Below are 14,923 nucleotides of genomic sequence, written 5' to 3' on the forward strand. Positions count from 1 at the left end.
GCAAACATTAAAAGAACCAATTAGACAAAATGAAGAGCTGTAGGAAAAAGTCCAATTATTTAAACGGCAGCTACACCTTCTTAGTGTCCTGAATACCCGCATGCCAGAATATGCCTAAGCCCTCTATTTAACACAACGATACCTTGCATCCGGCTTGCGGCCGAGGCTTTATGAGTGGAGTGGCGGAACAAAGTTCAATCGCTTCTGGCCCGTGGAAGATCACCGCTGGGAGAGGCTCTTTACGAAGGGTTAACACGTTCAGCTTGGATTTGATCATGGTCTGGAAGTGCTGCGGACGGAATTAGAAGTATTTACCACAAGGATGGATGGATTACCAGCAAACAACTAAGCACAGGAAGCAGTTTAACAAGCTTCTTAATTTTAAACAATAGTCCCCTTCTAGCAGACTTATTGCTCATTTGCCACCATGGGACAATCAATGCACAGAAACAATAAACAGAAACCATGAAGCATATGTGGTTTTTCTTATGCGAGCTGGGTGACCTCTGTGCATTGCGCAAACCATTTCCGGTAATGCAACAGGGTTCCATGAACTCCATGAAAGTACAGATTTGTTAAATGTGGCAATACTGGGAATGGATTTAACCTCATAGATCCCAGAGCTCTGTATTGGAACACATGGCTTGTATAGATATCATCCAGGAACAGGAATGTATACAATGATGGACTCATCTTGGGCAAGTGCCTAACCTGTGTGTGTGTCTCTACATAACTACTTCTCATAGGGACACCACCCCCAAACCTAACATTGAAGTCCTAGGTTCCTCCAGTTTTATATGCTCTAGTTCCTAGAATTTAGCAGAACAGATGTATGAATCCTAAAGCATATTATAAAATAAATAAATAGTCCTATCCATCGTCCCATCGCTGCAGACATACTATAGGGTACCATCTGTTTGCTATAAAAGCAAAGTAGCACGCAATTGTAGGGAAGCAATCGGGAAGCCGACTGCCTATATACCGGCAGCCGGCTTCCCGACTGTCTTATCCCGGCAAGGGTGAAACGCCGGGCATCTAGATGTATACGCCCGCATTTCCCCGACACCGGGCGCCGCGAGCAGACAGCTGCGTGGGGGGGGATGGGTTGTGGGGGAGGTTAGGTATAGGGCTCCTGGGGGGGACTTAGGGTTAGGCACCCCCCCGGGAGGGTTAGGCTAGGGGGAGGGAGGGTTAGGCACCCCCGGGGGGGACTTAGGTTAGGCACCCCCCCAGGGGACATAGGTTTAGGCAGCGCGGAAGGGGGTGGTTAGGGTTAGGCACTTGGGAGGGTGGAAGTTAGGGTTAGGCACCCCTAAGGAGGGTTAGGGTTAGGGGGGTTAGGTTAGTGGATACTTACCTATCCACGATCGGGATTTCCAGCGCTGTCGGGCTTCCGCTGCGTCACACTCTACTCCTGTCGGGCTGCCGCTGATGGGAATCGAACCGCCGGCCATGCGGCCGGCAGTATATCATACCCATTCCCAATTGAATATCCAAGGTACCGTTCATTACTGTGATCACTGCTTTCTATGTGATGTCTTCCATTAAAAGCTTCTTGTTCTGAAGTAAAAAATGTTATGCCGCATTGTTTAAAATGGAATAGAAAACTTTAGCAATGCTGATCGTATATTACTAAACAATCCTCTGTGTTCTTTACACGGATATTTCAGCCAATCTTAAATCATATTTTTTTTTGCATGTGGGGTAAATACTGGCTGCTTTTGCATGTATCCCACAAATGCTGGGCAGCTTTATTATTACACAGCAATTTATATTAAAGTTTGGACCCACCCCTTCGAAATCTAAATCTCTTTGCACATTTTACATCTGCCCCACCTGCAGTACAGCATGGTTTTACCAAGATGCACAGTTACTTGCTTTTTATTATTGATGGCCATCGGAGGGGTGTCCATCAATGGTTACCATAGATGGTTTGTATGCCATCGATGGTAACCACTGATGGACCCATCGATAGTAACCATCAATGGTTTGTACCCCTCAATGGCCACTGCTGCGGACGGCAGACCAATCAAAAACACGGGTGGGGCTTAGCCAGCGCCAAGCTCCGTTCTGAAAAAAAAAAAAAAATCGACTCCCACTCGTTCATCTCTGCCTTGATGGTAGGTGCATACACATGGTATGATATCTATGAACGATAATGTTAAACGATAAACCATATCATTCATTTTCATGCAGCGAATGACCAACGATGAGCACTCCCGCATGGACAATAACGATATCTTTGGTCGTCCGTACATGCAGGCCAACCTGGACAATTTCATGTAGATTTGCCTGATCAGAGATGTGGCAGGATGACTTCACTGAAAGATATCTTTCACTGTGTACACCCAATATCGTTTGTTCTGCACTACAGAAAGTTCAAGGGAAATTGTTCAGTGATATCGTTCACTGAACAGATCATACCGTGTATATGCAGCTTTACTCTGTTCCCAACTCTGAATCAGGCCCTCCACTTTGAGTACATTTCTTGTGGGACAGTGGGTCCGATTCAGAGGTGGCTAATGCATGTGCCACTGCGATTTGTTCCGGATTCGCTGCTGCCAATATAAAATGCTGGTCTCAACCTTCCCCCAATTGCGAGTGCCAGAAATTGCAAGCCCTGAGACGCCCACTTTCAATATCCGTGGGCAGTGGAATTCCACTGGAGCACAATCACAATGATCAACAACACTTACCACATCCTCTGGCTTGAGCAGAATCTCCTTCTGAACTCTCTCTAAGCATGTCCTCTGTAGCTGTGTCTTTGGGCACGATTCAATTGAGCGCAATGTAAATAGCGCCGGGAGATGGCTCCCGGAGCTATTCAATTCATCGCGATGTTAGGTCGGGGAAGGTTCGTTATCGCACCTTAAACAGGGTGTTTAGGCACGATAACGGGCATTCCCCGACCTAACTTCCCGGCGCGAGGCTGTTTTCCAGGCGCGAAGGGCAGAAAACAGCCTCGCGCCTGGACTTTTGTCGGATTTCTTCTCTCATCCCCGGAGGGATGAGAGAAGAAATCATTAGTCGGACTTGGCAGCGCGGTGTATTGAATAGCTCCGGGAGCTATTTACATCGCGCTGAATAGAATCGTGCCCATATGTACATGATAGACATCTTTTTTTGCCTTCACTTCAAGCCACCTCACAACACTTTTGGTCTGAAGTGCGAAAAAAAAAAAATCTTAAATTCCTCACAATGCTTTTGACTAATTTTGAAGAAGCGAATGTCCGAGTGGAATTTTGGTGAAAATGACAAGGATTTCTTTTGTGGCTAAAACATATAATGCAGAAATAACCACCAAATATTCTAACCCCTTCATTTCACTACTTATTAAATTGTAGCCTAGTATTTTAAATGATTGCAAATGATTTTCTCCTACATCCCAATGCAATTATCACATTAGAACTGAGAGTTCGTAAAGGTGATTCAGGTTTGCGGAGGAATGGAAATCTCATTATGGACGATTTTTATGTCTGGCCAATAAAAAGAATTATAGGCACACAAAAGTGAAATGACAGTCACCGGGAACCTGGACAAGATTCCACATGAGAAAGGAAGTTATTCACGATATGCACTTTCTGCTCCAACTTCCAACATTAAAAACTAATTTTGCAGAAACCCAAATAGATTTACACTGGCTTTCTAACCATTAGCAGGATCATAGCAAACTATAAACCAATGCACACTCTACTGGCAGCAAGTGCTACATTACCTCAGAGGTAGAAATTCTAGTACTAGCTGCTCATCACTAAATTTATCATTTTAATTGCCCAAATACCTTTACGTATATTTTGTTTGTAAATAGCACTGGTGCAAAAAAAATAAAAATAAAAATTTCAAGAGAAAATAAAATGACAAACATTGACCTCCATTTCTTTGGATCTTTTTGGCATACTTCCTTTCATTTTTGACTTGTCTGACCCCGTATGTGATCTCTGTTCCGGACACATGATCTTAAAGCTTTGAAAAAGTCAGGGACCGAAAATGACAGAACAACTAAAAGGGAGAGATGTACCAAACCTTGGATAGATCTAAGTGGAGAGAGATAAAAGTACCAACTGTCACTTTACAGGCTGTGTTAGAAAAGTGACTGTTAGGAGCTGATTGGTTGGTATTTTATCCCTCTCCAAGGCTTAGTGCATCTACCCCTAAGACTGAAGGGCCTACATTGGATTAAGTCACATTACAGAAGCTGAATTATGATGATAAGAGCTGCCATTTCCTTTGAGGAGACGATCACAGAAAATAAACAAGACATCGGGGAAAAGTTAAGGGCTACCCATAAAAGCTGTATGGGAAGTTTTACATAATAACCATTCCCATTCTGTCTTTTACAGCAATGACTTGAAACAGGTTTGCATCTCATGATAAAGCAGCAGGAAACCTAAAAGCGTATATAAAAGAGAAACATTTCCTGCACCCAGGGCTCGTCAGATCATATGAAGTCATTCTCGATGGAAATCCAGTCCAGCTATGGAAGGCTCAGATTCCTGGTCCAAACCACCAGTTTACCAGAAATAAAAACTGTTCTTACACAAGCAGAGAGGTGTGAAAATCAGAGTGTACCGAATACAAGGAGTAACCCTGTTCATCATGGGAATTCAGCCAGGTATAAGTATAGCAGCTAACAGCTTGCATTAGCAATAAATAAAAAATTGCCTTCCTTTTGGCACGTTTCATTAAACCATAAAATGTATGTTACTCTCCAGTATTATAAGCACCTCTGATTTTACTAGCTACCCTGCTTACTGAATTTTAACTGGTGTCATATTAATGTTCCAGCTAGGCTGTTTTAGCTGGGCACTGCATCCTACCTAAATTCAAACCTGCAAAATACGCCCTGATGAAACAGCCTGTTGGGTGTGCCATGTGCCGTCCACTCACACGCAGGGGGAAGGAGGGTGGTGGTGTGGTTTTAGGTGGTCTTGCAGCGCTCACTGCCGGTGAATAGATTCAGTGCGCAGGCACACAATCTATTCACAGCGATGTGAGAGCTTAGGGGTAGCACCGCATGTCTAAGTGCTGGGCACACCCCCAAGAGTGATGACAAGTGGGTGCACCTTAAGGATATGCCTCCTTTTCAGCACAAGTGCCCTTTTTACGGTCCAGCTGCCGGCTCCATGTTGGACCTAGAATGAGCGCTACATTTTCTTATTTGGCCATTCACTCACCAAGTAGCGTGGCTGGCAGACAAGACTGGTGTAGTAGTGGTGACTGTAAATAGCCAGTTCTCTATTATACTAGGTGCAAAAAAATACGCCTTCACACTACCATATTTTTCGCTTACATCCAACTCTGCATAGTCCATAGTTCCACCATCACTGAACTCGGGCCTAGGTGAGAGCTCCCCATTACAACCCAGTACCACTTTTCCAACATAAGTGTAGTGTACAACTAATTAAAATGTACCCAACTGTGCTAGTGTACATTTATACCCGGAGCATGCGCAGTGCAAAGTCACTCAGCTCTGCAAACGAACACATCTTCAACTCCGCATCAGCCGCATAGCCTGCAGCACAGTCCTATGGTAGCTCTGTGAAGAGTTAGGGTAGAGCCCATGTACCCTTCTCATGCAGTTTAAAGTAAAGTACAGTACATAATCCATTGGTTTCTAGGAAATTCCTATTCTTAGGCAAACATGTGATTCATTTCCAAATGCTGAATAATAACATGAAAACCCGTTATGTTATGCTATGCTTTATAGATTGTCCAAAACAAGTCTGTTCATGATAATACTCTCAGGGACCTGCCATCTCCTCAGCATAAGATCCCAGGTTACGGGAGAGTCGCAGAACTTCACAGCCTTTCAGATCACATACTCTTGCAGCATCTTACACTCCACATTTCTAGTTTTCAGCAGACAGGACCTTCAAAGACAATCTTTTCTCATACAGGAAAGCAAAATCTGGCTATAGCTGAAGTATGCAGAGCATATGGAGATTCTGTACCCAAAGGGAAAACTAAAAACAATAGCCCACACATCTAATTCTTGGAACAATGCATCTTCTCTTTAGCAGAAAGTCAGAATGGAAATTATAAAAGGAATATCAGCCACCACTACCATGAGCTTTGCAGTACGCATCTAAGAAAAATCTCATGCACCAGGTAGAAGGGTATGATCCAACCCACAGATTACCTGCCATGGCCAGAGACTCCTCGTGGAGAGCTATAAAGTACCAACCAATCAGCTCCTGTCACTTTACAGGCTGCGTTTTAAAAAGGACAGGAGCCGACTGGTTTTGGATCCTGTCTATAGGTCGACAGTAAAAGGTCGATAATGTCTAGATAGACACCAGATGTTTGACAGTCAATAGGTCGACAGGGACAAACGGTGGACACGTTTTTTTTGGTTTTTTTTTTTTTTTAGGGTTAGGTTTAGACACTTACCCCGATGGTTAGGGTTAGGCACTAGAAGGACGGTTAGGGTCAGGCACCTACCACGACGGTTAGGAATCAAGGGAAGGGTTAGGGTGAAGATTAGCGTTAGAAATGGGCAACACATTTTTTTGTTTTGTTTACTGTGTCAACGTTTGACCCCGTCAACCATTTGTACCTGTCGACCTTCTTACATGTCAACCTTTTGTCCCGATCGACCTATTGACTGTCTAACATCTGGTGTCTATCTAGACACTGTCGACACTATCTTTCAATCCACACCCCACTGGTTGGTACTTTATATCTACACCTATGTTCTAGTCATGCTGCACAATACCTTACCAATTGTGGAGAGGCACCTGGGTCCTTCCTTCACATGGCTGTGGCCATTAAAGCAAAACGTCAGTAAGGGGAATTTTGTATAAGTCAAATTGTAGACACTTCTACTTGCATCTGCGATGGCAACCAGACACTGAACCAATCTGATGTGGTATATCCTGGCTGCCAGCTTTGAATAGCAGTGTACGGAAATCCAGGTATTTGATGTATGTGTCGCTAGCATCAAGAGATTAGGTAACCTTTGTTGCCAGTAAGGAAAAATAAGGTATCTCAGCGCTCTGGGAAACTATCATAAAGCATACAGTGTGCGTGTCCAAGTATACAGTAATGAGATTGCTCTTGTATTGAATGTCCACTGATGTGTCACAAGAGAGTTCCAATTCATAAGGGTATAGATCCTCTGTTCAAAATAATCACTGGCAGGGATACTGTAGGCAGGGATACACAGCACCGGGTCATCTGCACCCCCCATTCCCCCCCAAACGGCAGCGAGGCGCCTCCTTTTTTGGAAAAAGGAAACGGTCACGGTTCCCTCCCACAAACAGCTGCAGACTGTCAATCACTGACAGTCTGCTGCCACTCGACGTGCAATCGCGCAGGACCCATTGTGCACATACGCAGAATGGGTCCTGCGCACGCGCAGATTCCAGACTATCGGGAATCTGCATGCAGGCAAGCATCTGTGTGTCATCTGCTGAATCACCCCATTTATTCTTTACCTGAATAGGAAGAAAATCTCCTTTAAAAAAGGTGTTGCCTACAATACCATTTCATAGGCAATAATTGTCGAGAATTTAGTTAACAGAAAAAAAAAAAAAAAAATGTTGTGCTAAGACCTAGATCCATAGGATGGCATAGAGATTTACATAAGAAATGGAACCTTGCATTAAGGATTGTTTTGCAGTGCTATATAAATCAATCTGCTGCATACAGCAATATTCCATAGCCATTCAGTTGGATGCAATCCAGGCAGGCTTTTATATGGTCCTGGCATCCACTTGCCACTCTACATAATATATATCAAACTCTATGGCCAGCACAGCTATAAATGCCCACTGAGCAGTGAAGATCTAAATACAACAAAGCCTTAGTCTGCTCTACAGTGCAGCTGTGTGTGTGTGTGTGTGTGTGTGTGTGTGTGTGTGTGTCTCCTAGGTTTGCTGACACATGTAAAGGACGAGCCAGCTACATGAATTGAAGGTTTGGAACCAGAACCGCAACCTCCCCTGTTTTCTTGTGGCAACATTTTGTTTCAGCAATGGCACAAGTTCTCATGGAACAGACTGGCTTCATTCTTTAGACTGTTGGTACAGCCCATAATATGCCTGCCTTCTCCATGAGTAGGTAATAGGTCCACTGTACGTAAACATTCCAAGCATGTGACAAAACATAGGTGCTCAAACCAAAGAGGTTATATCCTTACTCGTAAACTGGAGAATAAAAGAACTGGCCTCCTTCCCAAACAACATTTCAGCAATAGTCTTTTCCATTCAGAATTTGAAACGTCCAAGTTAAGCGTACCATCTGCCAAGCACAGGGGAAAGGCAGGAAAAGCCCTGGCTGGCTGAAGTGAGGGGGATTAGACTAAGAGCTTGCACAGGGGTCACATCTGGAGAGCACAGGAATGACATGGTCACATATTTGTTCAAAAGAATTACCAAACAATTTATAGCGGCAGAGAATTGTAGCTGTATAAAGAGATAAGATGGATGAAGTTCAGTACAGACAGGAGACTTACAGCTCTATCAGTAACCACACCAAGCAGCTCATGTAGTTTTAGTGGCTTGGTAGGAATGGATTGCAGAACACACATCCTATTCGTTCAGCCTACTGGCTACATCCAATGTATTAAGAGCACTGAACGGGATAATGGCCTTGTTAGTGACAGCTATGCAGTTGTTTGCAGGTAGAGACAAGCAAAGCAGTGGCAGAATTTGGTGCAGAGTTTGCTGCAAGAAAGTCCATTACACAGAGGTGCAAAGTCCCAGCTATACAATATTCCACTTTGCTTTGTGTTTCCATAGTCGGGAACACAAAAGGTAAATTCACACTGCCGTGTGATGTTGTTGGATTAGAATTGTGAGCTAGTGAAATGTGCAAAACTTCACAGCCAAAAGTGTATTGAAGTCAAGGAACTAATCTCTAGTACCAGGGGACAGTCTATCTACGGTGTGTGGGCACCATAGCAGGGATCATGGAAACTGTAGGATGGGGAGCCTGTCTTCACAGACTTACACATTGCAGTCACACAGCTGTGCCCTGTTAAAACACAAGCCAACGCCATCATGGACTGTGGAATGAAATCCATTTCCCTATCTACATAGCACACACAGCAAGCATCCGCTGTGCATCCCCACAAGCTGCACAGTTACGGGAATTATTTATTTATTACCAGTTATTTATATATCGCACACATATTCCGCAGCGCTTTACAGAGCATATTTGGCCACTCACATCAGTCCCTGCCCCAGAGGAGCTTACACTCTGTGGGCCTGATTCAAACCCGCTCGCTAGCGGGTCGATGTTAGGCCACTGCGCATGCCGGAGCCGGATCCGACACGCGCATATGCGAGACCCGGCTAGCGACGGGCGCTCCGTCGCTCCGGGTCTCGCACAAAAAGGGGGCGGCTGTCGATTTTGATCGACAGCTTGCACAGTTTTGTAGGCGTGGCTTCACAAACCGAGGCATTCCCATGCGAACGCCTGCCGTTTGTGGGCGGCCCCACTGACATCACCAGTGATGTCAGTGGGAGAGCTTTCCGGCTCTATTAGAGCCAGAAGCTCTCTGGGGCTTGCGGCCACGAGACCCTACCACAAGGGTCTCGTTGCAAGCCCGATGGTCGCGATGGTCTTGACCATCATCCTGGCCGCTCGCAATAGCTGTGGGAGGTGACCCACAGCTATGCGAGCGGCCTGAAGGCCGCTCCCCAAAAAAATAAACGCCCTGATTCAGAGCGAGCGCTCTTTCAGAGTGTCCGGCTCTGAATCAGGGCCTATATTCCTTACCATATGGTACACACACACACACACACACACACGTTAATTTTTGGTGGGAGCCAATTAACCTGCCAGTATATTTTTGGAGTGTGGGAGGAAGCCGGAGTACCCGGAGGAAAGAAACACAAGCACAGGGAGAATATACAAACTCCGCACAGTTAGGGCTGTGGTGGGAATCGAACCCACGACCTCAGTGCTGTGAGGCAGTAATGCTAACCATTACACCGTCTGTGCTGCCACAAACTGAAATTGCGTCTCACTCCACACGAGGGAACAGAATTGTTATAAAAGCAATAGGTAATCTTTTGCTACTGGGTTATACATATCTAATATCAATGGACCTGTTTCAGTACGGATCGCATATGCGAATTCTTACGGAACGCAGTTGCTAAAATATGCTAATGCTTGCCAAAGCTCCACCGGCCTAAAGGCGCCCACCAGGGCTTTCTCACATCAGTCCAATGTTGTTTTTCCTGTGTAAACATTGGTACCATCGACGCACATCGGCCACTCACGCAGCATTTACAGCAAATCTGACCAGCCGCAAACACTGCAAGTCTCCTTGTATGCAGAGGGCACTCATGCTGCGTATGCAATCGCAGTGGCTACTTTTTGCACACCCAGGAAACAGCTTTCAAATGGAGACGCGCCTGCGTTCTTCCGACCACCACCCCCATACGCTGACAGCTCGTAACTCAGTTTGCGATGGATTTCTCTGTCCGTAATGACATTGCAACCGCAGTTCGGCTTAGACGCATGTGCGATGGCAAACAATCACTCAATCTGTGTCAGTAGTTGCACTTACTGAATCAGGCCCTATATACGAAAAACTATTATCTAAAAATAGTGTTTCCTATAAAAGGAATAATTTAGTTTTGGGGGAAGTTACCCTTCAACTGACAGGAAAGACCATTTTATACTTTGTTAGGCGTGTGTACTTTATATAGAATACTGAATAAGCAGAACCAGGTACAGTCTAGTGATGTGTGGTCAGGTGAGGCAGAGCCTTTCCTGTCATACTTCAGTATGCTCCAGAGTTTTGACTATAAAAATAAGAAAAATTGTAAGAAATTTTTATAAATTATCTTCTTTGTATTATTCTAATCATTGTTATAGTCAAAACTCTGTGTAGTAAAAAGTGTATGGCAGGTGAGGCACTGCCTCCCCTGTCTATCTTTTCCGCACATCATGGATTAAAACACACCAAATTTCCAGCACTATATACTGCAGCACCTTTGTATAATGCCCACATGACCCCTCGGGTGCATATACTGTATGTATAATGCCCACATGACCCCTCGGGTGCATATACTGTATGTATAATGCCCACATGACCCCTCGGGTGCATATACTGTATGTATAATGCCCACATGACCCCTCGGGTGCATATACTGTATGTATAATGCCCACATGACCCCTCGGGTGCATATACTGTATGTATAATGCCCACATGACCCCTCGGGTGCATATACTGTATGTATAATGCCCACATGACCCCTCGGGTGCATATACTGTATGTATAATGCCCACATGACCCCTCAGGTGCATATACTGTATGTATAATGCCCACATGACCCCTCAGGTGCATATACTGTATGTATAATGCCCACATGACCCCTCAGGTGCATATACTGTATGTATAATGCCCACATGACCCCTCAGGTGCATATACTGTATGTATAATGCCCACATGACCCCTCAGGTGCATATACTGTATGTATAATGCCCACATGACCCCTCAGGTGCATATACTGTATGTATAATGCCCACATGACCCCTCAGGTGCATATACTGTATGTATAATGCCCACATGACCCCTCAGGTGCATATACTGTATGTATAATGCCCACATGACCCCTCAGGTGCATATACTGTATGTATCTGTAAATCATACAGTGCCAGTGCCTCCCCAGCATTTACCTTACTGCATGTCACTGGGACATGCCTATGCTAGGGGCAACTACGCAGCACAATGCTTTGGGATTGCTTAGAACAGAGCTGGCATTTCTGGGGTTACTTTAATTAATTTAGTCCCTTTTCTTCTGGATGCCAAGAAAACCACAAACACCAAATCACCGATCAAAGTTCAGGATGGAGCTGTCACTGAGCCGGCTGATGGAAAGTGCACATGAGGAAATAACTAGCTTCGGGGTATTAAGGACACAGCTATGTATTTTATTAATATTGCATTTTTGGACAGTAAACTCCCCCGCCCTTAACCACACTTTAAAATCGATCTGGGGCTAAATCATACATTTACTAACACTTAAAAAACCAAATCAAATATCGTCTGCTAGTAAATGTGCGATTTAGCACCAGAGACAGAGCAGTAATGTTGATAGATTTTAAAATCGTCCTTTAGTAAATATTCCCCTAAATGTGTGCTGCACAACAAACAAAATAAAATATGCACATTGCTAATCTCTAATAAGGCATTACACTTGCATATCCATACTCAATTACCCTTTACACCAGCAAGGAGCAGTGAGTGCTGCATTGCCCTTCTTTCTAATCATATCCAGCGTCTGGCAAAGAATCGCAGTTACATAAGTCCCTCACACCTTACATTACCCAACAAACGCAGCGTCTGTACTTCCTAAGTTCATTGTAAAATGTTGTTATAAAACATAATAAAAGTTGATAAACCAAGGCACTTGTGGGCCCCTTCTTTAGAAATAACCCCCCACCCACACACACGCTTTATATAAATGCGACATCTACTTTATTTTGAGACTTCTCACTGATAACACAAAATTCTTATGACACTGACACATTCTGCCTAGAACTGTGACACACAGATTGGGTTGTGTGGTTATGAATCATTGATGGAATAATTTAAAAGAGCTGATCATGTTTTCCTGTGGTTTTATATAAACTAGAAGTGAAAAATGTAGCATATTGCCATTACATAAAACGCATTCCAAAGTGTAACATTTAGCAACAAAATGGTGAAAGAAGAAATAGGTTTTAGAACGACTTAACTCAGATAATGTAGTCTCTTCCAGTGGCGTGTGTGAGGGTCTCACTGGACAGAATCGGTATGATTTACCGCCGGACCGGCAGTTGGAATCCCGACAGCGGCTGCCCAACATGGGTGAAAATCCCAATCGTTCCCAGGTAAGTATTCACTAACCTAACCCCCCCCCCCAACCCTCCTTAGGGGTGTCTAACCCTAACCTTCCCCCCAGTGCCTATCCCTTACCCCCCCTTCCCCGCCACCTAAGCCTAAATCCCCCGGGGGGGACTTGGGGTTAGGTGCCTAATCCTAACCCTCCCTCCCCCTAGCCGAACCCTAACCTCCCGGAGGGGTGCCTAACCCCAAGTCCCCCCCGGGAGCCCTAAATCTAAGTTGTGGCTATCCGCACCCAGCATCACTTCGATCGGGATGCCGGGCGCCGGTCTCCTGGCGTCAGTAAAATGACAGGCATCTAGATTTAGATGCCTGTCATTTAACCCTCGCCGGGATAAAGCAGTCGGGATTAGGTCCGACTGCATACCCACTGGACATAGGACCAATACTGTATGTTATGCTTTACATCACATGTGACATAGGGAATGTAGATTGTAAGATCCACTGGAGCCTGGACTGATGAGAAGGATTAAATACTGTTTGTAAAGAACTGAACACTATGTAGGCGCTATAGAAATCATTGTTGATAAGCATATAAATAAGCGGGTTTACAAGTTACTTTATCACATCCACGCAGGAAACCTTAATATACAGCTGTAATAACAGCCATGATTTAAATAAAAATATAAAGATGTTTATGGGAGGTCAGGATGCTAGATACCATGGGCGCTCTGAGCGTGGCTACCCCTAAACCCTCTGTTGTCAGACTGACAGCAGCTGCACAGACATTTGCCGGCATTGATAGTCAGAGCCAGACACTGCAGGAAATCTCCCGCGTCTCCCAGGGAGATGTCAATGTGACATCCCATGTGCTTTGCATTCCTTCCACAAAACAGTGGAGAAGAGTACAGTGGAAGAAGCGATTTAAAATACAGCCATGTACTGCACAGCTAGTCCCAAGGGAAAGGTGTGAGAAGGTCAGCCAGTGCCTCTTTCTTATTAGTCCCAAGGGAAAGGTGTGAGAAGGTCAGCCAGTGCCTCTGTCTTATTAGTCCCAAGGGAAAGGTGTGGGAGGGTCAGCCAGTGCCTCTGTCTTATTAGTCCCAAGGGAAAGGTGTGAGAAGGTCAGCCAGTGCCTCTTTCTTATTAGTCCCAAGGGAAAGGTGTGAGAAGGTCAGCCAGTGCCTCTTTCTTATTAGTCCCAAGGGAAAGGTGTGAGAAGGTCAGCCAGTGCCTCTTTCTTATTAGTCCCAAGGGAAAGGTGTGAGAAGGTGAGCCAGTGCCTCTGTCTTATTAGTCCCAAGGGAAAGGTGTGAGAAGGTCAGCCAGTGCCTCTTTCTTATTAGTCCCAAGGGAAAGGTGTGAGAAGGTCAGCCAGTGCCTCTTTCTTATTAGTCCCAAGGGAAAGGTGTGAGAAGGTCAGCCAGTGCCTCTGTCTTATTAGTCCCAAGGGAAAGGTGTGAGAAGGTCAGCCAGTGCCTCTGTCTTATTAGTCCCAAGGGAAAGGTGTGAGAAGGTCAGCCAGTGCCTCTGTCTTATTAGTCCCAAGGGAAAGGTGTGAGAAGGTCAGCCAGTGCCTCTTTCTTATTAGTCCCAAGGGAAAGGTGTGAGAAGGTCAGCCAGTGCCTCTGTCTTATTAGTCCCAAGGGAAAGGTGTGAGAAGGTCAGCCAGTGCCTCTTTCTTATTAGTCCCAAGGGAAAGGTGTGAGAAGGTCAGCCAGTGTCTCTTTCTTATTAGTCCCAAGGGAAAGGTGTGAGAAGGTCAGCCAGTGCCTCTTTCTTACTAGTCCCAAGGGAAAGGTGTGAGAAGGTCAGCCAGTGTCTCTTTCTTATTAGTCCCAAGGGAAAGGTGTGAGAAGGTCAGCCAGTGCCTCTTTCTTACTAGTCCCAAGGGAAAGGTGTGGGAGGGTCAGCCAGTGCCTCTTTCTTACTAGTCCCAAGGGAAAGGTGTGAGGTCAGCCAGTGCCTCTGTCTTACCAGTTAGAGCAGCAGAGGAACACACAAGTCAGCTGCACAGTAGGGATGTGCCAAACTGTTGCAGAATATCACACATATTTAGTGCTCAAGTGCAACAGGTCATTTCACAGAGATGGGAGTACCAGTAATACAATCTGAAAGCTTGTGCATCGATCATAGCAT

General features: G+C 45.1%; 1 protein-coding gene across 2 annotated transcripts in view; it reads right to left on the reverse strand.

Moving 5' to 3' along the window:
* PID1 (phosphotyrosine interaction domain containing 1) overlaps positions 1 to 14,923 on the reverse strand; it is a 79,434-nt gene that overhangs the window by 49,367 nt on the left and 15,144 nt on the right. For both annotated transcript variants that reach the window (XM_088466566.1, XM_088466568.1), the window contains exon 2: positions 143 to 289. In XM_088466566.1, coding sequence (XP_088322692.1) covers positions 143 to 289 — 147 coding nt within the window. The remainder of the gene's footprint in view (positions 1 to 142; positions 290 to 14,923) is intronic.

This window comes from Taudactylus pleione, unplaced genomic scaffold (assembly GCF_031769625.1).
Source record: "Taudactylus pleione unplaced genomic scaffold, aTauple2 ptg000066l, whole genome shotgun sequence".
In the NCBI taxonomy this organism is placed as follows: domain Eukaryota; kingdom Metazoa; phylum Chordata; class Amphibia; order Anura; family Myobatrachidae; genus Taudactylus; species Taudactylus pleione.